The sequence below is a fragment of the Pipra filicauda genome, unplaced genomic scaffold, assembly GCF_003945595.2.
Source record: "Pipra filicauda isolate LSUMZ 115617 unplaced genomic scaffold, ASM394559v2 scaffold413_size774581_pilon, whole genome shotgun sequence".
NCBI lineage: Eukaryota > Metazoa > Chordata > Aves > Passeriformes > Pipridae > Pipra > Pipra filicauda.
The window spans coordinates 347,455-370,431 of NW_024104547.1; the positions used below are offsets into that span (position 1 = coordinate 347,455).

Consider the following 22,977-nt stretch of genomic DNA (forward strand, 5'->3'; position numbering starts at 1 on the left):
GAGCAGAGGCTGTTCCTGTCCCTATCTCCTGCCCTCGAGGCCGCAGCTCCTGCCTGCGCTTGCAGCTGCCAGGGAATGGGATGATCCCATAAGCGCTCCCTCCCTCGGGCTCGTGGGACAGGATCAGTTTTGGTGGCTGTCTCTGGGCTTGTAGGATGGTCCCCTGGACACGTTCAGCCAGGGAGGAAATGCCCTCTGTCCCCGTCACCTGGACACCTCTGGCGTGGGGCTTTTCTTCCCCACTACACCCCCTCCACCCTCCCCTCTTCACCCCCGGCCCCACGGCGCTAATCCAGGACCAAACGGCCCCACGGGGGCCACCCTGGGAGACCCAACCCCGTGAGTCGTCCCTCGCCACGGTGGCAAAATCCCGTGGGAGCCAGCACGGGTGGGAGCAGGGGCAGTGGGGGGAGAGGAGGGAGGGAGAGCCCTCCCAGCCCCTCAGGGGTACCTCGGCTTTCCTGCTGCCTGGGAATCATCGTCTCCAGCGGCGGGGCTGGGAAGCGGACGGCGGGAGCAGCAGGAACAGCTCCGGGATGATCTCCGGTGTAGGTGCAGCCACACTCACCTCGGAAGCTGCCACGTCACTCCTCGGCCCCACACCCCCCCGGGATGCCCGGGGCACACGAGGAAGCGCCTGCTCACCCCGGGGCAGGAGCTGCTCCCATTCCCAGCCCGCTGTCACCTCAGCGCTGCCTCCCCCTCCCCGCTCCCGCCGACCCTCCTCTCACCCCGCGCAGGACAAGGGCCCTTTGTTTGGGGACGAGCGCCCACCCCCCCTTCAGCTGCACTCAGGGCAGGAAACCTCCCCGAAACCACCGGCTCGGCGTGAAAATGTAACGTGGGGAAGAAACAGGGGTAAAAAAAGCCCCTCTGCACGTGAACTCTGCACAGCCCGGGACAGTGAGTGTATCCACACAGGGATCCGGGTGGGAAGGACCCTCGTCCGAGGGAGGGAGCAACCCCAGAGGTGATTTTCTCTGTCCCACTGCTGCGGGAGGAGCACTCTCAGCACGGCTGTGGCCAGAGGTGGGAGTCCCTGTGGAAGCTCTGCACCCTTTGGACCATCAAGGTTGGATGGTCCAAACCTCTGTGCAAGGTTTTCTCCAATGATTCTGTGATTCCGTGACCAGTGCCAGGGCAGGGCTGGCACATCTGTCCCCTTGCACGGCAGCTGTGCCACAAGGCTGGCAGGGATACCCTCCAGGAACGTCCTCCAGGGATATCCTCTAGGGATGCCCTCCAGGGATACTCTCCAGGGATGCCCTCCAGGCTGGTACATCACCCCTGCACTCAGGTGGGTACCATCCCCCTGGCCCAGGGATGCTGTGTGTCAGACCGCTGGGAATGACCCTGAGCACATCTCCGAGCGGAAAACATGGATCCCCTGGAGTTTTAGCCAAAACAAAGCACGTCTCCCCATCCTCCCTTCCCAAAACACCACTGCTCTTACCTGCAGGCTCTCAGCACACAAGCTGGGGTGAATATTTGGGCTCTGTCCTTCCTGCACGTGGGAAGGACGGGGTGGGAAATGCCTTTTCCACCATCCAGCCGAGCATCCAGAAGAGATTTAACTGCATGTGAGAGCTTCTGGGAATTTGCACTCATTTCAGGATTCAGTAAAACCTTAATCTACAGCATAATCTCTGAGCGTCACATCTGTGCAAGGGACAGAGGAATGGGGGGAGCTGCTGGCAGGGGCTTTGTCCCAGCAAAGGCTGCTGGAGAGGCCATTGCCAGGAGGCTGGTGGTTTGCTTGGGGGGATGGAGGGGTCTGAAGACCCCCAGAAACATGAGGAGCTGCTCAGTGCATGGGGGATCTCTCCTTCCAGGCCTGCCACCATCTCCCAGCTGTGGGAAGAAAGGACCTTGGCGGCAGCAGCAGTCACCCCTTGATGCACTGAGTGCTGTGAAGGAGCAGCTCTGTTGCCCTCAGATGAAGCTCTGTGGCTTTTGGGGGGCTGTGGGAGGGGGTTGGACCAGCCCCTAGAGCAGAAGACACAATCCTGTGGCTTGCATCCTGAACACCCACATGGACCCTCCAAGACAGGCAACCTTTCCCAGGTGGGGACACTACAACCCTTCTCCTCCCCCAGACACCCATTTAAATCAAATTATTCCCTCTGGAGTTCAAACTATGGACAGGCAGGACCTGCATAGACCAGCATGTCACAAGGCTGGGGCCAAGAAATGGCCTGAACCCCTCGGGCTGGATGGGGGTCAGAACTGGCCCAATTTTCCAGTTCCTCCCCTTCTCAAGGAGCTGGGGAAGGGGTAAGTCAAAGCTGTGTGTCCTGTGGGAAGGGATGCTGCTGCTACCTGGAGAACTGCATCCCAAAGGTGGCACATCCCCGTGCCAGACAGGCTGGAGCTGCACAGGGAGGCACAGGGTACAGGGCAGATCCAGCTGCTGAGTTACCCTGGCCCCACAAGGAGCAATTATTCCAAAATCCCTCATGGAGGTACTAAGAAATCCCTCCTCAGGTGGGGGGGAGCACCAGCTCCTCCTGCAGCTCTTATCCCACACAGCCCTCACAGCTGATGCGGGGTGGATTGGAGCTGGGGGCACATCCTACCACAAACAAAGCATCTCCCCAAAAACCCAGGCACCCTAAGGAAGCTCCTGAGGCCCAAAGCAGGGCTGTGACTCCGCTGTCCCCCACCAGAGGAGCCGAATCCCCCACCAAAGCCATGGCGAGGTTTCCTTTGCCGCCTGAGCGATGTCTCACATCCTCCCCGACCATAATGGGCTGAAAAACACAGTTCCCCTGTGGATTCAGCCCGTTTCCTTCTATTCTTTAACAGGAAGCTCTGTGAGAGTCAGCCCAGGCAGGCAAATCCTCGCCCTGCGCTCCTTCCCGGCATGGCCAGAGCCTCGGCGGGGCTCCGGAGCCGCAGCCGCCGCGGAGATGCTGCTCCCGTCCATCCCTCTGCTCCTCTGGCTCTTCCTGCTGCTCCCAGGTGAGCTGCTCCACACTCCAGGGAGCGGGAGGTGGTGCTGGATGGGGGGATCTGGGGAGCTGGGCTTCCCAAGGGGAACCAGCCAGAGCTTTGGAGCTGCCGTTGGAAAGCTCGGCCACTCAATGCCGGGGTGGAAGGAGGCAGGTTGTTGGGAAAAATGCAGCCATGCCAGGTTTGCAGGGTTTGCTTGGTGCTGCTGGAAAATAAGAACTTGTTTCCTGGTTAACCAAAGGAGTGTTTGGGCTGAGGCATCTGTAGTAAGTGCCTTTTGTCAAATAGGAGTAAATGTGGAACATTTAAATGTACGGGACATTATTTTCCTCAAAAATATTTTTTCCTTGACTATTCTCCATTTTTCCTCTCATTGATATAAATACAAACCCCATGTGCAAGAACATGCTATCATAACTCTGCTCCTTTGGGGTAATTCTGCTCTGACTTCTCTTTCCCATGTGAGTCGAGGTGTGGGATGAAGGAGGTGGTTTCCTGCTCCAAAGGGTGACAGGTTGTTTTTTCCTGCATCCTCAGACACCTCTTGCACTGCTGACAGCTGTAGTAGCTGGAAGCTGGAATACATTCAAAGGAATATGAAATAATGTGTCTCCAACTCAAAGGTTTTATCATTAAACCATAGAAGTTGCCCCGGGTTACAGCCACTGTGCTGGTGATAATGGGATGTTTTAAAAGGCAGAGGATCAGGGAATGGTTTGTGTTGGAGGGGGCCTTAAAGGTCTTCTCATTCCATAGAATATAGAAACCAATTCCAAGAAGTAAGAAAATGTCTCTCTTCATTAGAGGGCAATGCTGGCTCCAGCACCAGGGGGATGTGTGCCTGGGATCAGCCTCAGAGATCAGATCAAGGGGCTTTGAGGCCCCTTGGCCATCCTGTGGCTTTCCCTAATGCCCACCTAGAATGCTCTTTTCCTCTTAAAACCGTTTGGTAGGGTTTTTATGGGACATGGAGGGCAGGAAAGTGTCAGGCCCCCTCTCTGGCTTGGCTGCCCCATGCCAACATCCAGCCCCTGCACGGAGCAGGACTCCCAGGAGCACTGCCCAAAGAGCCACCCTCCAGGTGGACCTGGCTGCTGCAGCATCAGGTGGACGGGATGTCACCCTCCATCCTTTAGTCCTGAGGGCATCACTTGGTCCTCTCGAAGCAGGCTGCCCAAAATCAGGGGGCAGAGACCGTCCCGTCGATGGTCAGGGCACTGCTGGACATCGTCACCTCTCCAGCCCCCCTCAAACCCACCCCCTGTCATGTGTCCTGCCTCCCTTTTCTATGCTGATCCAACACCTCTGAAATGGCTTTTTTTTATTAAATCAGTGATTTTACAGCAAGTCCCCGAGGTGCTGCAGTACCAGGGGGGAAGCTTCAGCACAAGGCAGAGCAGCAGCTCAGCGAGAGGGGCAGTTGGGTCTGTGGTGCTGCTGGTTCCCCAGCACACAGGCACCTGGAAAAGGGAATTAGGGGCTCTGGAACAAGATAGAAGAGCTGAGAGGTCTCCCTGCACCTGGGGAGACGGAGGTCACCCTGAGGAGAGACACAGTTATCTTTAGCTGGACACTGCCTTTCGCCACACAGGCCTTTCTTGCTTTTACTTTATGCAGGTTCAGTATTTTATTAATTTATCATTTCCTAAATTAAGCTTCTAAGCTCTCATGGTTATTCCTAAAGGGAGGTTAAGATACTGTTATTTTGAAATAGCTGAAGTGGGAAGCATTGGAACATTTCCAACTTGTTTTTCCTCCCCCCAGAAACCCTTAGCAGAATATTTGTCCAAACAAACCTCTTCCTATGGACCGTTTCCATTACAATGGGCAGGCAGTTTCCAGACAAAAGATTTCCACTGAAAAATTCCTCCTCAAAGCTGTTGAAAACCCAGCAGGATTTTCCCACTCTTGTTCCATCCACTGCTCTCCTTATCTGTGCCACAGCCTGTGGGTGGATAATGCCATGAGAAATGAGGTGTATCCAACCCAGACGTATATTGGGATATATTTTTGATATGATCAAGAAGACGGGGTGCAGCTAAAGGACAGGCATCCAGATTCCAGATACATCCTTAAACCAGGCCATCCAGTGCATCCTAAAGCCAATTCCTTGGCCAAAGGAGGGGCCAGCCCAACCCTGTCGTGGTGGTGAACAAGGAAGAGAAAGCAGGAGGTGGTTCGGGGAAATGTTTGTTCACACAACAAACTGCTCCCTTCGAGTAACACGAACCCCCTCCGATGACTCTGCAAATCTCACCAGAGCAGCTTCCAGGAATTATGTCCCATTTACAATAGGTGAGTCAACAGCAGGTGTCCTTGGAGGAGATGGTGCTGGAAACCCAAAGCTCCAGCTGGAAAAGCCAAGCTGGGCAGGGGAGAGCTGTGGGTTGTGTAAAGGCCTCAGCTGGGAGCTCTCATGGCTCCACTTCCCAGAGGAGCCCCCTTGGAATGACCCAACCTCCCATCTGAGTCCAGAGGAGGCACCAAGAGGATCAGAGGGATGGAGCAGCTCTGCTGGGAGGAAAGGCTGGGAGAGTTGGGATTGTTCAGCCTGGAAAAGAGAAGCTTTGGGATGACCTGACTGTGGCCTTCCAGTACCCAAGGAACCAACAGGAAAGATGGAGAGAGACTATGGACAAGGGCCTGGAGTGACAGGACAAGGGGGAATGGCTTCCCACTGCCAGAGGGCAGGGTTAGATGGGATATTGGGAAGAAATTGTTCCCTGTGAGGGTGGGAAGGCCCTGGCCCAGGTTGCCCAGAGAAGCTGTGGCTGCCCCTGGATCCCTGGAAGTGTCCAAGGCCAGGTTGGACAGGGCTTGGAGCAACCTGGGTTAGTGGAAGGTGTCCCTGCCCATGGCAGGGGTGGGACTGGATGATCTTTCAGGTCCCTTCCAACCCAACCATCCCATGATTTGGGCTTTGCTGCAGACTTATGTGGAGCTGTTTTGGCAGCACTGGGGGTCCATGGAGGTGTGGAGTGTGTCCATTTACATCCCAGAGTAACCCAGGCAACCTCTTCTGGCACTGGGGACAGCCATCACTGGTCTGGACAGGAGAAGAGATGCAAGGTGGGTGTCCCCTACATTTCCCACCATCGTCAGGCACAACTGCAGGCTCATCACACTCCTGAGGGCAGCGCAGCTCCGAGAGAGCAGCTCCACACATACAATTCAATAAGCTCCTCTTGTACATTAGCTGGAAGTGACTCTGGAGTTGCTAAAAATCTTGGAATCACACTGAAATTAGTGTGGTGAGAAATGTGGGAGAAACATGTCCCAGCTGACGATGCACTGGACGGAGACACAGGAACAGTGGGGTTCGTGTCTGCCACTTCTCACAGCCATGCAACACTCCCTGCCTTGTTTTCCCCAGGTATGAAATAGGGATAATAAAATTACCTGTTCCATAAATCAGAGAATTACAGGATGTTCTGAATGGGAAGGAACCTTACAGAACCACAGAATCCCAGAACAGTTTGGGTTGGAAGAGACCTGAAAGATCATCCAGTTCCACCCCTGCCATGGGCAGGGACAACTTCCACCAGCCCAGGGTGCTCCAAGCCCCGTCCAACCTGGCCTTGGACACTTCCAGGGATCCAGGGGCAGCCACAGTTTCTCTGGGCAACCTGTGCCAGGGCCTCACCACCCTCACAGGGAAGGATTTCTTCCCAGTATCCCATCTAACTCTGTCCTCTGGCAGTTTGAAGGCACTCCCCTCTGTCCTGTCCCTGCTTTCCTTGTCCCCAGTCCCTCTCCAGCTCTCCTGGAGCCCCTTTAGGCCCTGGAAGGGGCTCTCAGATCTCCCCAGAGCCTTCTCTTCTTCAGGTGAACCCCCCCAGCTCTCTCAGCCTGGCTCCAGAGCAGAGGGGCTCCAGAGCATCTCCGTGGCATCCTCTGGACTCTCTCCAGCAGCTCCACGTCCTTCTTATGCTGTTCCCCAGAGCTGGAGGCAGCTCTGCAGGTGGGGTCTCACCTGAGCAGAGTAGAGGGGCAGAATTCCCCCCCTGCACTGCTGCCCACTCCTCTTTGGATGCATAAAGTGCTTTGAAATCTGGGAGTAAAACCCGGGCGATCTCACCAGGTCATTCACCTAAAATCTGGGCTCACATGAAGGTTGTCAGGCCAAGATGCTTCACCTGCTCTGGAGCTGCTGCTCCTGTGAGACTCAGCACCTGGGGCAGCAGCTGCACGGTGCCTTCCCAGCCCTGGAACAACTGCTTCCAGGCAGGGACATCCTTCTGCTCCCCTGAAGCTCAAACCAGGACACTAAAGAAAAGCAGGTGGAAAGAACAGGAGTTACAGAAATCCCTTTCCAACCAGCCCCTTGCACACCTTGTGTCCTGAACCAGTCCCAGGAGACCACGCTCCTGCATGGTGGTTCTAAACACCACACAGCAACACTCCAATAAACCTGGGGAGTCTTGGAATTCCTGGAAAGAACGATCAGTTTGGGAAGAAACTTGGAAAGTCTCCTCTGTAAAGTGCTTTGAGCTCTGCTAATGAATAATTTTATTTTTAAAAGCTGTAGGAAGGCACAAAGCACAGGCCAGGCTCCAGGTCCCAGCCAGCCAGGATAGGTGGTTCCCCCATTTTCCATTTGCAGTGGGCATGGAGTGATTTCCCCTCCAAAATCTCGGCCCCGGTGCCAAGCCCAAGGAGCAGCACAACCAGGAGAAGGGCAGCAGTACAAACACCAGGAGCAGACACAGAGCTGTAACACAAGCAGGTCACAGAGGAAACTGGAACCAGTGCACAGCTGGGAGGGTGGCAGTGCAGCAGCCCTGGGGAGCAGGTGTCTGTTCCCCAGACACCACAGAGCAGTGGGGGTGCAGCCAGGAGAAAAGCCATATTCCTTTTTGCTTCCAGGAGCAACCACCTTACATGATAAAACCAGCCCTTGGCACCTCGTTGATGAGGCAGATCCTGCTCCGTGCTCGTGGTTTCCCCACATTGTTTGTCTCCCGGGTTGTTTTCTACATCCAAGTGGTTTTTAATTGCCTTCCACTAAGGCTCTGGCTCACCAGAGAGGATCATGGAATGTGATGCTTGGAGAGGATGCCCAGGCCTGGGCACAGCCCTTGAGGATGGGCGGAGGAAGGCAACATTTTAATTTTTTCATTTTAATTGCTGATGAAATCTGGGATTAATTCCTGCCTCTCTAAACTTTCCATAACACTTTGGCTGAGTCATTACAATTCAGAAGCACTTGGCAGTGAGTTGCCAAAACCCAGCGTGCCGTTTGGGAATTGAGACACTTGCATGCCTCTGTGGATGTGGGACCTGATTTAGGCTGTCAGTTATCCGGCACTTTTCTTCTCTCTCCTCCACAATTTCCACCTCCTCTGTTCTGCTGTGAGACCCTCAAGGCAGAGACACCTTATTTAGGCACTTAATAAAACAGGACCTAGGCTTTTGCAGAGCTCTCTGCTTCTCAGGTTTCCTAGCAGAGGATTTTTTTCCCACATGAAAGTCCTACCAATTGGGTGTTGTTGCTTCTGCTGCCGTTTGCACCCAGGAAACAGCTGCACCTGCATTAAACGGTCACTGTTTTCTTTCTCATGGTTTTTTTGACAGAAGTGCCAATATGCAAATTGAAAAGGCTGTTTTTAGGTCACTGGATTTCTTTTCTGTGAGCTTTTGTCCCTGCAGCCTGCAAGCACAGGGGGACACCAAGGGACAGCACTGCAAGCACAGGGGGACACTGAGGGACAGCACTGCCCACGGGCTCTGCAGCTCCTGCTGCCACATCCCCCCCAGAAGTGCCAGGGGAGGGAAGAGTGCAGGGCTGCTCATCATCAGGGGCAGATTGTCCCTCTCCATCAACAGTTCTGAGTGGACAGAACCAGTCCCTGAACCCCACACTTGTGCTAGAGCTCCTCCCTGGTGACTCCATCCCTCTGTGGGCACAGATTGGACAGCACGAGCCCATCTCGACCCTGATCTAAACCGTGCTGAGCCTCTCCAGCTGGCCCAGGTCTCTATAGGAGGCCCTGGCAAAGTCTGGGGTTTTTAAAGTCAGTCCGTCTCTTTGGTCAGCACCTGGAGAAACCATGCTTTCAATGTCTACAATTGCCTAAAAAAAATACCAAAGCAGAAATGCCTAAAATTGACCTTTCTTTTGGTTTTACATCATCCTCTTTTTGAGCTGAGGAGTGAGGTGAGCTGCTGGCTCTGGGAATACCTCAGGTGCCATGAGAGAAGGCTCCACGGAGAGAACCCTCTGCTCTCAGTCTAACACACATCTGACCTCACAGAACTACTGCAAATAACAGCAATCCAAAATTCACAGAATCACAGAATCATAGAATCATAGGTTTGGGTTGGAAGGGACCTGAAAGATCATCCAGTTCCACCCCTGCCATGGGCAGGGACACCTTCCACTAGCCCAGGTTGCTCCAAGCCCCGTCCAACCTGGCCTTGGACACTTCCAGGGATCCAGGGGCAGCCACAGCTTCTCTGGGCAACCTGTGCCAGGGCCTCCCCACCCTCACAGGGAACGATTTCTTCCCAATATCCCATCTAACCCTGCCCTCTGGCAGTTTGAAGCCATTCCCCCTTGTCCTGGCACTCCAGGCCCTTGTCAATAGTCTCTCTCCATCTTTCCTGTTGGCTCCTTCAGGCACTGGAAGGCCACAATTGGGTCACACTGGAGCTTTCTCTTTTCCAGGCTGAGCAATCCCAACTCTCCCAGCCTTTCCTCCCAGCAGAGCTGCTCCAGCCCTCTGACCATCTTGGTGCCTCCTCTGGACTCTCTCCAGCAGCTCCATGTCCTCCCTGTGCTGTTCCCCAGGGCTGGAGGCAGCTCTGCAGGGGGGTCTCACCTGAGGGGCAGAGGGGCAGAATCCCCCCATCCCATGCTGGCCAAGCTGCTTTTCAAAATTCTCCTGGAAAAATGAACCAGGAGCACTGAGCTGGAGCTGAAATGCAGTGGCAGATCCGAGGTGCTGCTGTGCAGCTCTTGTGGCTGACTGGGAGTTTCCCAGGACAGCAGGAGCAGAAATCCATGTTTCCCATCGTAAATCCCTCAGTCAGCTCCCCGTCTCCACCTAGAACTGCCCGATCCACTGTGAATCACTGGCACCCAAACACACAGGGAATCTCTTGGCGCTGCTCGCGCTCATTGAATGGCTTTGATGTTTATTGCAGTTCCAGCTGCGTCCTGGTTATTACTGGGAGCTGTTTATATATCCAGGGCTCTCCGTGGAGGGAGCAGGGCCATGCTGGCAGCAGCACTTGCAGGGAATGTTTTCCAACAGCAGAGTCCCCCGGGATGTCTGTGTGGAGCCGCGACACGTGGCGCTGTTTGTCCGTGCCCGTCCTGCTGCTCAGCCCCACAATGGGACTTGGGTCCCTTCCTGCTCTGCACACATCCATCCCACTCCAAAGTAATCCAACCAGGATGCTGAGCACCCTCCCCTAAAGAAAACACCCCATTTAACAGGACTTTTGATTATTTGAGTTGGCAGGGAAGGCATAACATGCAGCAGTGGCCAGAAGTCAGAGCCAGAGCTGCTCTGCTTGGAAATGATGTGTGGATGTGTTTAGAGAAGCCAAGGCAGTTTATTCTGGAGCAAAATACCAGAAGGGGATCTCCATCCCTTCACAGCAAGGCTGGGCACTTCTCTGCAGCAAAGCTCAAACATGCAGAGTTTTGATGAACTCCAGGACCAGAGCACTGGGAAAAAAGTTCTTATTTACAACAAACCCAAGGTTTAGGTCTGCAAACTTCTCAAGTTCTCCAGTGTGTCCCTCAGCAGCAGGCTGAGCTGTGGTGGAAGAAAGCATTGAATATAATCCTCTACCTCCTGCCCCAGCACCAGGGATGTGCCAGGGATGTTGGAGCTGTCCCATGGCAGCACAAGGCAATGTCACCTCCCTTGCCCTCAGCTTCCTCCCATCCCTAGAGGCTCTGTTTAAGCTTTCAGAATTCTCCTCACCTGCGCCAGAAATGGTGGAATAAACAGCCAGATCATCACCTTTATTCCCCTCTTCCTTTGGCAAAGACTAAGTGCAGACAACAGCTCATTCTTCAGCGATTCTTGATGCTTTCATGTGCCACATACATGAAAAAGCACCTGTGATCATTTCAGTTCTCACAAGCAGCTCCTTCTCCCCACAGGAAAACAAGACAATGGCTCCTGCAAGGGAATTTTGGAGAAAGAGGAGCTGTTTGAGTCTGGCAGTGGCTGAAGGATATTGCCCCCCCATGATGATCTCAGCACGTTTATTTTTGTGCTGAATGTGTGGAGTATCTTAAGGCATTTGCAAATCAATGTCCAGAATCACAGACTTGTTTAGGTTGGAAAAGCCCTCTAGGATCCTCAAGTCCAACCATATCCCCAAAGTGACACATCTACCTTCCTCAAAAGAAGTATCTCTAACTCTTTAAGAAGGGCAAATGTGTGCCTAAAACCTGTTTCTCCATTATATTAGTGGATTTAGTATCTGTCCATAACCCTGTCCATTATTAGCGGGATGCTCATTTAACCTGCTCTTCAAAACCCCTAGAGAAGGCTATCCCACAAATTATCCAACACAATTCACTCCTAGAAACTCACTGCCCTTACGTGAAGGCAGTTTCCTATTGCCCAGCCTTCCTTTTCTTTACTTCCTTCTCTGGTCCTGTTCCTAATGGATTTAGAAAACCAATCAGTCCTTTCCTCTCTGTGAAATCAAAGATCTGATCATGTCTCCCCTTTCCTGGACTGACAAGGACAGTTTTGCCAGCCTGCTGCCCAGTAAGCTGGAAGACAAAAACACAGAAAAGATCTGAAAAGTCACGTCTGATTTTCACAGCCAAACCCCATCTGGAAATAAAACACATTTTATTATGTAGTCACCCTAGTTTACACACTGTTTTACTTCCTGTTTGGCTGAGATCATTGTCATAAAGCCTCAGACACAAAAACAATTATGGCTCCAAAGTAGTTACATGAGGAAAATGGGATCAATCAGGAGCTCACTGCACCCAGAGGGTCCTGAGGGGTGAGCTCTGAGCTCCTGGGAACCCCACACTGGGTGTGAGGGTCTCACTTCAGACACACAGCACTGCCAGGACACTCAGACAGGCTCTGCCAGACACCAACAGCATAAGGACCAAACACAAAATTCACCTCCATCACCTCTACAGCTCCCGGTATCAAATCATGGCATCCCACAATGGTTTGGGTTAGAAGGGACCTGAAAGATCATCCAGTTCCACCTCCTGCCATGGGCAGGGATACCTTCCACTAGCCCAGGTTGCTCCAAGCCCTGTCCAACCTGGCCTTGGACACTTCCAGGGATCCAGGGGCAGCCACAGCTTCTCTGGGCAACCTGGGCCAGGGCCTCATCACCCTCACAGGGAAAGAATTTCTTCCCAATGTCCAATCCAAACCTACTCTCAGTTTGAAGCCATTATGGGGTGTTGTAGGCAGTGGCTTCTCCAGCCACAGCTGGAGAAAGGTAGAGATCCGAGACAGGTCAGAACAACAGCATGTCAGGAGTTCCTGGTCCCCTCTTCGGTGACAAATAGGGCCTGGAGATGCTCTCTGTCCCAGGTGGCTCCTGAGTGATGTGCAGAAGCAGGTGAGATGCATCTCACCCCCGGGGAGGACACGTCCTGGCTGAAAACAGGCACATGAGCACTGCTCTGCCATGGCTGGTGCTGCCTTGCTCCCCATGCCACCCCCTGCAAGGGCACTGCTCCTCACAGACCCTGTGGCAGTGCAGCCACGTGGCATCAGGAGGGGACAGTGTGCTGGAAGGATTCAGCCTTCCCTGCTGTCCCTTTCTGTCCAAAACCTTTAACTCCCCTGGTGAGATGGATCACCGATGGGATCAGACTCAGCTGCTTTCTGTACCTGTATTGTCATTTCTTTCATTCATCTTAACCACAGAGAGCACCAGGGTCACCAGCAATAACCATTTTAAAATCCCAATTAGCTTCTGCCTTTCAACAGTAGACTCAAAGTCACCTTCCCAAAGTTAAACCACAGAATCACAGAACATTCTGAGTTGGAAGGGACCCACGAGGATCAGCTGGGTTTGATTTGAGCATTTAAAGTGCATTTTACATTTTCCAGGTCTTGTCCCCAAGTGTGAGAACTGGACATATCTTTTTCCCATTTTCAAGGGCAGCATTTGTAATTGGCATCTCATCTCATCTCATTGGGGGTTGGACTAGTTCACCTTTAAAGGTTCCTTCCAACCCAAACTGTTCTATTCTATGTTTCTATGGTCACAGGAGCTGGGGCTTAAAGAAAAACACCCGGGATGCTGAGAGCAGGCAACATGGGGCACTGGGGCAGGGATGCCTTGTCATGAACCCAAAAGAAAACCAACCAAACAAAAAACCCCAAACAAAACCACCTTTCAGTTGAGAAACTGAGGACTCAAGAACAACACCTGCAACCTTGCATGGACCTGCAAGACTACCCACTCCTTTGGGGAAGGCAGCACCAAGTCAGTCCCCAGGGCTGCAACCCCCTCCAGACATAGCCAAGGCTTCATCCAGCATCCAAAGGTACAAATATATGGGACAGAAGGATCAGAGGTAGGAGACAAGAAGGTGAACAGCCCCACTGGCTACTGGAAGCCTTTACAAACCTCGTCCATCCATGCCTTAAGGTCTTAAGGGAATAAAGCCTTTAAACATGTACTCCGGAGTACAAGTCACATACCCTTCTCTGCCAAGACTGAGCTGGAGGCAAACCAGGCAGGGAATGACCCCATGGATTTCTGTGGCCTTCCATGTTTCCCCTGTAACAGAGGCAGATGGCTCCCCGAAGGGTTCAGCTCCAGCTGGGGAGGAGGACACTCATCCTGGCTGGATAAACTCCAGTACTAATTTACTCAGAACCTGCACTCAGTGTTTGCTGCTTCTTCCTCGCAAATGCTTTTGGGAGAACTACCTATTCCAAAGTCATTCCCACGGAAGATCAGGAAAAGCCAAACCACGAAAGGAACAAGAACACCAGTGCAGTAGTGACAGTCACAGATTAGCACCACTAACACCCTTTACTCTTTCATTTCAGGTTCCACAGCCTCCACAAACTCCTCCATCGATGCTGTAACAGGTACCTGCCAGGTTGGGATGTGCTTTATGTGTCTGTTTGGATGTGGATGCACATGGAAATATGGGGATGCAAATGGAGAGCCCACAAATGGGGACCTGATTCCAAACTGCTGAGGCACCTTCTCCCAGGATCCTGCTCTGTGCACATCCACCACCACTCACCTCCAGATCTCCAGGAACATGGGGGCCACTGTGCCCCAGAGGGTGACCTGGTTTGGCCCCCTGTTTGTCTGGAAGAGAGCAAGGCTGTGTTCCAGAAAGCCTGGAGAAAGAGGGATCCTGCCTTGTCTTTGCTCCCTGTTTCCCTCAGCTGTTTCCCAGCACGTTATCCTCTAGGGATCCATGGATCCTCAGCCATGGTCCCTTTCCCTGCTGGTCCCCACAGCCACACCAGTGACAAACCCTCTCCACGGCATCTCTTGCCTCCCTCACCCTTTCAGCTCTTCTGGCCCCACCCTCCCTGTGGGATCACCAACATGGAGCACGTGTAGGACATGTCACCTCCATGTCCCTCTGCTTGTGTTACAGGTCCACCCCAGCCAACAACACGCAGCCCTGAAGTGAAGAACCACACCTCAGGTAACACCCAGCTGGAGACTCAGGGAACGGCTGGAGCTGTGTCAGGGCAGGCTCAGGTTGGATCTCAGCAAAAGGTTCTTCCCCCAGAGGCTGGTTGGGCACTGCCCAGGCTCCCCAGGGCAGTGGGCACAGCCCCAAGGCTGCCAGAGCTCCAGGAGGGTTTGGCTGATCCTCTGGGGGACAGGGGGTGACTCTTGGGGCTGGGCCTGTGCAGGGCCAGGAGTTGGACTGGATGATCCTTGTGGGTCCCTTCCAACTCAGCATATTCTGTGATTCTGTGAGCAGAGCAGCTCAGGGCATCCCAGTTTGTAACTGGTCTGACCCTCAGTCCAGCTGGGCCATCCAGCAGGAAATGGGGCTGTGCAGTGGCAGGTTAGATGAGGACAGTGGTGGGGAAGAAGGAAGTTTTATGGTGTAAGGGCTTCTGATCCAGCCAACTCACCCCAGAGGGATCAAGGCACAGGTGTGAGCAAGAAAAGGGGAAAAAATAATTAAATTGAATAGGGAGGATGAGATGGTTGTAGAGTAGAATCATAGAATGGTTTGGGTTGGAAAGGACCTTAAAGCTCATCTCATTCTACCCCATCCCATGGGCAGGGACACCTTCCACCGGACCAGGTTGCTCCAAGACCCGTCCAACCTGGCTGATCTTTAAGATCCCTTCCAACCCACCTTTCTGTGTTGCTGTGCCATGTACACAAAACCAATTACACGAGAAATTATCTCTGCAACTCCAGATCCACATCTGTTAGTCCACTTGGATCTTTGGAGACAGATCTGTTCCTAATATGTTTGGGGAAAAAAAAAAAATCCAAGTTACTCTTCCAAAAGGACCCCAAAAATATCCAAGGAAAAATATCTAAAAATATCTGATTATGCTTCCAAGCCTTGTAGGAAAAAAAAAAAAAAAAAAAAAAAAAAGAAACTTAGAAGCAGCTTAATCCTAAATTCTAATATTTTGATGAAGCATTTGGATAAATGGAAAAAAAAAACCACACTAACCTTAAAACCATTTTCACCCTTTTCTCATTTTATCAAAAAACCAAGAGAAGTCTAGACAAGGAACTTGCCTATGAATTCCCAGCTGGTGATCCTTGCAGAGGGATTATTGAAAGCTTTTTCCCCCACATCTTGCTCTGGACCATGCTCTTGCTGTGCAGCTTGGAGTAGCAGGTTGGGGCATATGATGGAGCCTCCAGACCACTTCAAGAGCTGAATTATTTATTCTTGGAAATTCTGAGTGAAATGAAACGTAAAAGTTGGCATTTCAGATAACACGCAAATGACCACGTGGGTGCCAGGCAGCTCCAGGCAGTTCAAGTGTCCAGTGACAAAAATGCCTTCATTTCTCAAAGCTGGGAAAAAAGCAGTGGCAAAAACCCGACTTTCTCCATGTGTTTGCTGAGCTCTGCCAGCTCAGCACCTCCTCAAAAAAAAAAGCAGAAGTTAATCCCAAAGTACAAGAGCTCCTTGACTCTCAGCAGCATGGAGGCTGTTTCCATGCCTGTGCTTTCCCTAGCAGATTATTCCTAACTCTCCAGGGCTCTTGAGGGCTCTTTGTAATAACTGTGCCCTCCTCCAAGCTGTTTCTGAGCGGGGCTCTTTGAGGTAACACTTCACTTCCCCTGCAGAGCCGGCGGTAAAACCAACAACACCCACCAGCCCCAGTCCCACCTCCGCGGGTCAAACTACTACAGCCACACCCTCCACCACCACCACCACTCCAACAACACTGCCAGCCTCGACTGGGCAAGGTAAGGATGGAAAACTCAACCTTTTGCTCATGCAGGACCTGTTTGTGCCTCCCTCCTTATCCAAGAAAGACTGGGGACATCAGAAACACTGGGCTAAGTCCACACCATGCTGATTATTCAATAATTCAGCCAATACTGAATTTCTTTGAGTCTTTGCTGAAAGAGCAGCTCAGTTCAGCTCCCTAAAAGCACATGGCTGGACATAGCCAGGACAAGGCTGTATCAGAAAAGCCAGGTCATGCTTTATCAAACAAAGCTTCCCAGAGGAGCTCCAGCCTCTCCAGACCTGTCCCAGCTCACCTCTCAGGTACACTCTGAACTGGCAGCATCCCTTGCTAGGTGGGCACCTTGACGTTTGTTTGGAGGAAAAGTCTCATGCAAGCAAAGGTTTTTACCCCCTGGACACCCAACAGCTCCCCATAGCAGAATTAGTAGCAGCTTCAAGAGTTAATTCTCCTTTTCCATGTTTTCTTTATCTAGATGATGAGTCTAGTGGAAACAGAAGCACAGCAGCTACTTCTCCAACACCTCAAGGTACTTTGTCCTTCTATAGAGTAACAATAACTTAGATAATGTCATGGCAATCAGCTTGCTTGGCTCTCATGGCACAGGTTATCTGAGCACTAGTCTTTTGGGGTTGAGCCACCATTTGCACCCAAAATCACATCTGGTATCCTTACAAGCAGTGATAAAACACAGGATCAAATGGTCTGCAGGGATGAACTTGAGCAGTCAAATGATGGATCTATGTGCAGGAAAAGGGAGCCCTTTTAACATCCTTTTAAATAAATATAACTTTGCTTTTGACAGTTTAACACAACCTGTAAGCACAAATTAAAGAATTTAGTAAAAGTTTTCTCAGGAATAAGGGCAGAATCCCAGAGGTTGGGAAGACTGGAATCTGACAACTGAGCTGATTTCCCATTAATGGTTCAGCCTCAAAAATCTGCAATGGTCAAGACAGAAACTGCTCTGCCTCTCCAAGTGCCTCTCAGATCTCTAACACAAGCAAGATTAGAAACCCATGGTCAGCTGTGCCCACCTAAGGCAGGAGCCCTTTGCCTCAGAGCATCTTGTTCCTCATCACAGCCCTGATTTATCTCTGAGAAGCTCCATACACCTTTGCTGTACGGCTGCTGATGCTTCCAAAAGCCAGATCTCCTGTTGTGTGAGACCCAGCATCTCCCAGGGATGGGGTGTCTGTGCCAGGCTCAGCAAACCACAACTTCTGCCCATGGCTAGAAGAACAATTTCAGAATAAAACAGAGAATGTGATGACCTGTGAAAAAACTGTACAGCAGGAGTCCCTGTTTCTCCAGACTGTTCTGCTCCACATGGCTTCTGACCCAGTTAGATTTGTTATTTCACGCCTTTTTCTCTTTTTCTTCTGGCTTTTGGCAAAATCAGATTCCAAAACAGTGATGTTTTGTGCGGGACAGGAACCCCAGGGCAGTACCAGGAGCTGTGCACACCCCTCCAGGCACCACACACTTTTGGCCAGTGCTGCTGCTGGGAAGGTGGGGATGGGAAAGGAGGGAATAAGATCCTACTTGACCTGCAGATGATCTTGTGAAACTCTGAAGTATCGTTTCTAGTCTCCTGACAAGGCCTGCAGCTGTTCCTTGAGGTCGATGCAGACACTTGGGCCATTCAACACTCAGCCTGGAGGCAGCAAAGGATGTTTTTTCTCTGTACAAGTGAAACACAAGGACTGCTTTAAATTTCCTTGCACAGGCACTGGAGCAGCTGTCACAAACCAAACAGCTTCCTACAAGCCAGTTTCTCCCACTCAGAACTGGAGTCCTTGCTCAGACAAACCTCTGTGCTGCCACAGCTAGACTGCATGTGGGATACAAGTTAGCCCAGCTCAAATGAGCTTAACTACTTCTAGATAACCCAGGACAGCACACCCACCCACTTCAAATCCAAAGACAAGCCAAACAGTCAATCCACACCCACACTCTGCAAAACTTCTTCCTCTAAGCGGATATTTTTCTTTTAAGTCTCAATGTTTATGAGCTGTAGAAAAATCTATAATCTTCCCAGTTCACTCTTCCAGCCTCCCATTGGTGTTTCTGCCAAAAACCTGCACCTGGGATTGCAGAACCTGCAGAGTTTATACAAGGGCACTTGAATTTTGGTTCCCTGGATTTCTATTTGGACGTGGGAAACAGTACAAAGTATGTTTGGTGGGAAGCTTTTAGCCTGAGCGTGAATTCCACGTTTGTCCAGGTATCACCAGCATTGCTGTGACTCCATTCTCCTCTCCAGGTGCCCATTGATTCCTTTGGTTATTAGATGACACTCAAGGACAAGACTCACATTCTGTGTTTCTCTCTGCAGGTCAAGAGCCCACGAGAAGGGAGAGAACCACGACAGCAGTGCTTCAAGGTGTTCCCTCCTCCCAGAGAGGTGATCCCTGCTATGGATTTTACAGCCCTTTGCTCAGCCAACAGCAAGGCCATCACACCTCTGTCTTCACGGCAGCAGGAGAACAGCCCACGAGTCCCTGAGGGGTGCTGGCCATCCCATCTAGCCCTTGAAATGCCTGTAAAGCTCTGCAGAAGCAGCATTTGGGGGCAGCCTGGGAACAGCAGGTGTGGGTCTCAGCAGGAAGGGTGCCATTATGGGAAAAGGCTGGAAAAGGAGGTAGAAAAGACAAACTCCACCCTCAATCACACTGCCAGGGCAGATCTTCACCTGCCACGCTCAGCTTCCTCCCTGGGGTCCCAGCAGGGCCCTGTGGGTGTTCTCAGCTTGTCCATAAAAGGTGCCTCACCAAGGCAATGGTTTCACACAGATCTTGGTCACTTTGCTGTTAACATTGATGGGCCTGGCCAGGATCCAACCTCAGTCTGTTCAATAAAGCACAGGTGTGAATTAATCCTCTAGCATTGCTGGGAATGCTCTTCCCAACCTTGGAAGGAGGACTTTGACGTAAAGTGCCTCTTTCCCCTCTGTAGGCCCCTCAGAGCCTGTCACCCCCACGCTGAACTCCTCTGAGCCCACCCCGACAGACGATGGATCACCACTGACAGTGGCAGCTTTCGGTACGTTCTTGTGCAGCCTGGGGAGAGCAGGGGGGGCTGTTTTGCCAGGACACATTGTTTTGGACACTCAGCTCCGTGAGGCCCTGGCACAGGTTGCCCAGAGAAGCTGTGGCTGCCCCTGGATCCCTGGAAGTGTCCAAGGCCAGGTTGGACAGGGCTTGGAGCAACTTGGGATAGGTTGTGATAGGGGGTGGGACTGGATGAGCTTCAAGATCCCTTCCAACCCAAACCATTCCATGATTCTAAGTCCTGGACCAGTCTTAGCAGGACAAGATTCCCATGCAAAGAATAGTTTGATTTATTGAGGCCTGGTGTCAGAATCCAATCTGCACTTGGCCAGAGCTTTATGAGACAGATGACGTCACCCACAGCCTTTAGCTTGTCTCTCCCCGGTGCTTTGCTTTTTGTCTCACTTTACACACCTTCAGGATAAGATTTCCCAACTGCAGTAGGAACATACTGACTCCTGTCAATCCCCACTGTAATCAGCTGACTTCTGCCCTCCTGGCACTGCCTTATCAATTAAGTATTCATCAATTAAGTATTCATCAGCTGCCCTTTGAAGTCAAAACACAAGAGGATAGTCATTCACTCTAGTGACTATTCACTTCTCTGCCGTGCTCACGTTAATGAAAATATTGATTTCCTACCCAAGTTTTGATGACAGTCGAAGTCTCTCTGCTACCCCAGGATCCAGGATGTTGTTCTGTCAGTCTCAGACAGTTCTTTGCTCCATCTCCAGGTGTCATCAGCTTCATTGTTATCCTGGTAGTGGTGGTGATCATCCTGGTCAGTGTGGTCAGCCTGAGGTTCAAGTGTAACCGCTCCAAGGAGGAAGGTATTTGCCCAAGGGGATCTGTCTTTCCCTAATCCACAGGTCACCACTTTCCATGTTGGATGTGGCAATTCCTAAAAGATGCATTTGAAAAGGTTTTGAAGCCAAACTGGAACACAGATGCAGCAGTCAGGAATGCAGTGTGACCTCCCCTCTAGAGCCCCAGCCCAGCCCCATCTGCACAAGGACAAGTCTCAAGTTTGCTGCAGCTCAGTGGGCAGATTCACAGACAAGGCAGCTCTTCCAGCAAAAGTCATGGAGTTTGACACTCCTTTTCCCTAGGAATCCCACTTTCCACTAAGCAGTGCCCACTAGAGGGCAAGGCTGCTCTACAATAAGACAGATACCTTCCTGAAGTCCAAAGGACACTGGTGACTGAACAGGCAGCAAGGCCATCAGGTCCTGCCTGTATGTCCCATTCATTGAAAGATTTTCCCTAGTCAGCTCTCAGGTTTCCCCCATGGTGTCTCTTATCTCATTCAGATTTCCCTTCTATCCCTGTACAACGTAATTCAGAATAGAGCTGACTTATTCTGTGGCTTAGCTATGATGTTTCTCACCTGTATGTCACCAACTCCAGTTTTTCTCCCTCCAGACAAACAGAAACCAGGAAGCTCCATGGTATCAGAGAGGTAAGGCTGCTCATGCTGTCTATGTCCAATTCAAAGTGCCTATTTTATTCCAGAGCTAAAGAATCTGCTTTAATTATATCAGGTGGAAGAAAGCATCTCAAAACATCTTTGAGACATCTCTGAGAGCTGATAGAGACAAAGGTAGATGGTCAATATTTTGGGGCCTCTTTTCAAAGCTGCCCTGAGATCTGCAAAGACTCATCACCTTCCCAAAGCAGTGTGCTTGTCTTTCTTTGCCTAGATACAGACTTGAGGTCTAAACTTGAGTCTCTGAATCTCAAAGTAGTCTCAGGTATCTTCCAAGATGCTTATTATTACTGTTAACCCAGAGAGAGTAGGATAAGGGGGCCCCAGTTTAGAGACCTTTGAAAGAGAAGCATCAAGTGGAGAATAGTCTGTCAGAACCCCATGGTCCATCACTGCTACCCCAGAAGAGAGGCTGAAGGTGGGAAAACAGCAGGAAACAAGAGCTGGACGGGACCACAACATGTTGCTCCCACTTTTCCATCTGATAGTTTCCTACCAAAGTAATAAACCCTGCTTTGGAAAGGGGCAAGGGACACAAAGCAAAGTATTTAGGTGCCAAATTTGCATCACCAGCAGTGGTTCCCAAATATCCTTAATGATCGTGATCCAAGTGATCTGAAGCAGAACATGCCAGAGCAACGGACAGAGCCCTGGGGCACCCTAATCCCCAAAGTCATCCAGTCTCCACTGGCACTAAATGTGTATCCCATTCCTCAGGGTAGGAAGAAAGGGGAATTCCACCTTCCTAAGGCTTGTAACTGACTCTTAAGAGAGACACTGACAATACATGAGCAGCAGCATCAGATGGAACAATATCCAGGGCTCCCTCTGCGTGACAAATGACCTTAAGGGCCTCGTATGAGAAGTAAATAACCTGGTTTTATTACAAGCAAATGAACTGAGTGGAAAGGTGAAAGGGGGGAGGGGCTTTTATTAACTGAAGAGGAGTTCCTTTTTCTTTTTTAATTAAAAAAGGCATGGCACGGAGTAGTAAAATGAATGGTTCTGTCTGAACCTGACACCAGGGAACTTTTGCTGCCGGGAATAGGGAAAAACACAAAAAGTAAAGATGTAACTAAACAAAGACCTTCTCTGCCATGCAGTAGCCTATTGTGTCCAGGGAGTAAGTCACAAGAAGGGTAACACCCCCTCCCTGGTCAGAGAAATAACCTTTTAAGGTAAAAACAGCGTTTAATAAACATGTAACAGCTTATGTAACCAAAAGAACTACAAAAGGTGTGGTTTTCAAACTGGTCCTGTGCTTCCAGACCCGAGTGGCTTTGGGACACAGCGTGCTGAAATTAAACCTTCCGTTACCTTCCTTTGTCTCGCAGGTTTTTGCCGTCTTTCCAAATTCGAAAAAGGGATTTTTCCCACACTAGGACAGGGCTCCCAGAAATGCTCTCTTTTGTTCCAGTTCTGGTGAGGGCTGCAGGGATGGCAGGAAATCCATTCACTGGGAACTGAAACCAAACTGCTCCCCGACTCTGCCTACAAGTAGTGACGCAGGGGACAGTGGTGCTTTCTGTAGGGCACACACAGCTTGTTTGCCCAGAGATCTGGGAATGTGGCACCAAGGATGAGCCTGAATCAGGACAGCAGCTCAACGGGCAATGGGAACCAATCCTGGTCCTGTGTACCAGGCTCAGCCTTGCCTGTTTGCCTCCAGCTGTGTGCAAACAAACTTTGTCCTTGGAGGTGTCCAAGGAGCGACTGGACATGGCACTCGGTGCTCTGGGCTGGCTGACAAGGTGGGGATCGGGCACAGGTTGGACTCAATGATCTTGGAGGTTTTTCCCAACCTAAATGACTCTGTGATTCTGTGATTTCCTCTCTCGTTCCCCAGAGCAGTTAATACCACCTTCTCTCCCTGACAGCTGCTCAGCAGACACGAGCCAGAAGGACAACAGCATCACTCTGATCTCCATGAAGAACATCAACATGAACAACAGCATGAGTTACCCACCATCAGAAAAGGTGTCCCTTTTCAGCCTTGCTTTTTAGGGCGTTAGCTGGGGATCATTTCTGTGGCTGGATAAGAGCATGCCTTTGAGGTATTCCTTTGCTCTCTTATTCCTTCAGAAATATAACA

At 51.2% G+C, this 22,977-nt stretch overlaps 1 protein-coding gene across 1 annotated transcript; it reads left to right on the plus strand.

The window, feature by feature from the left end:
- Positions 1–2,720: 2,720 nt before the first annotated feature.
- Positions 2,721–22,889, plus strand: ECSCR (endothelial cell surface expressed chemotaxis and apoptosis regulator). The gene is made up of 10 exons (XM_027745121.2): positions 2,721–2,961; positions 13,968–14,009; positions 14,537–14,587; positions 16,219–16,341; positions 16,822–16,875; positions 18,685–18,753; positions 19,305–19,391; positions 20,134–20,229; positions 20,822–20,858; positions 22,763–22,889. Exons 1-10 carry the CDS (start codon positions 2,721–2,723, stop codon positions 22,887–22,889), a joined length of 927 nt encoding a protein of 308 aa, XP_027600922.2.
- Positions 22,890–22,977: the final 88 nt, after the last annotated feature.

What these genes read in the sequence shown, in the direction of transcription:
- ECSCR (XM_027745121.2), top strand. Translation starts at nt 2,721, where the DNA reads ATGTCTCACATCCTCCCCGACCATAATGGGCTGAAAAACACAGTTCCC. An exon ending in GCTCTTCCTGCTGCTCCCAG is followed by an intron (nt 2,962 to 13,967) that starts GTGAGCTGCTCC and finishes CTTTCATTTCAG; the next exon opens with GTTCCACAGCCTCCACAAAC. An exon ending in TACTTCTCCAACACCTCAAG is followed by an intron (nt 16,876 to 18,684) that starts GTACTTTGTCCT and finishes TTCTCTCTGCAG; the next exon opens with GTCAAGAGCCCACGAGAAGG.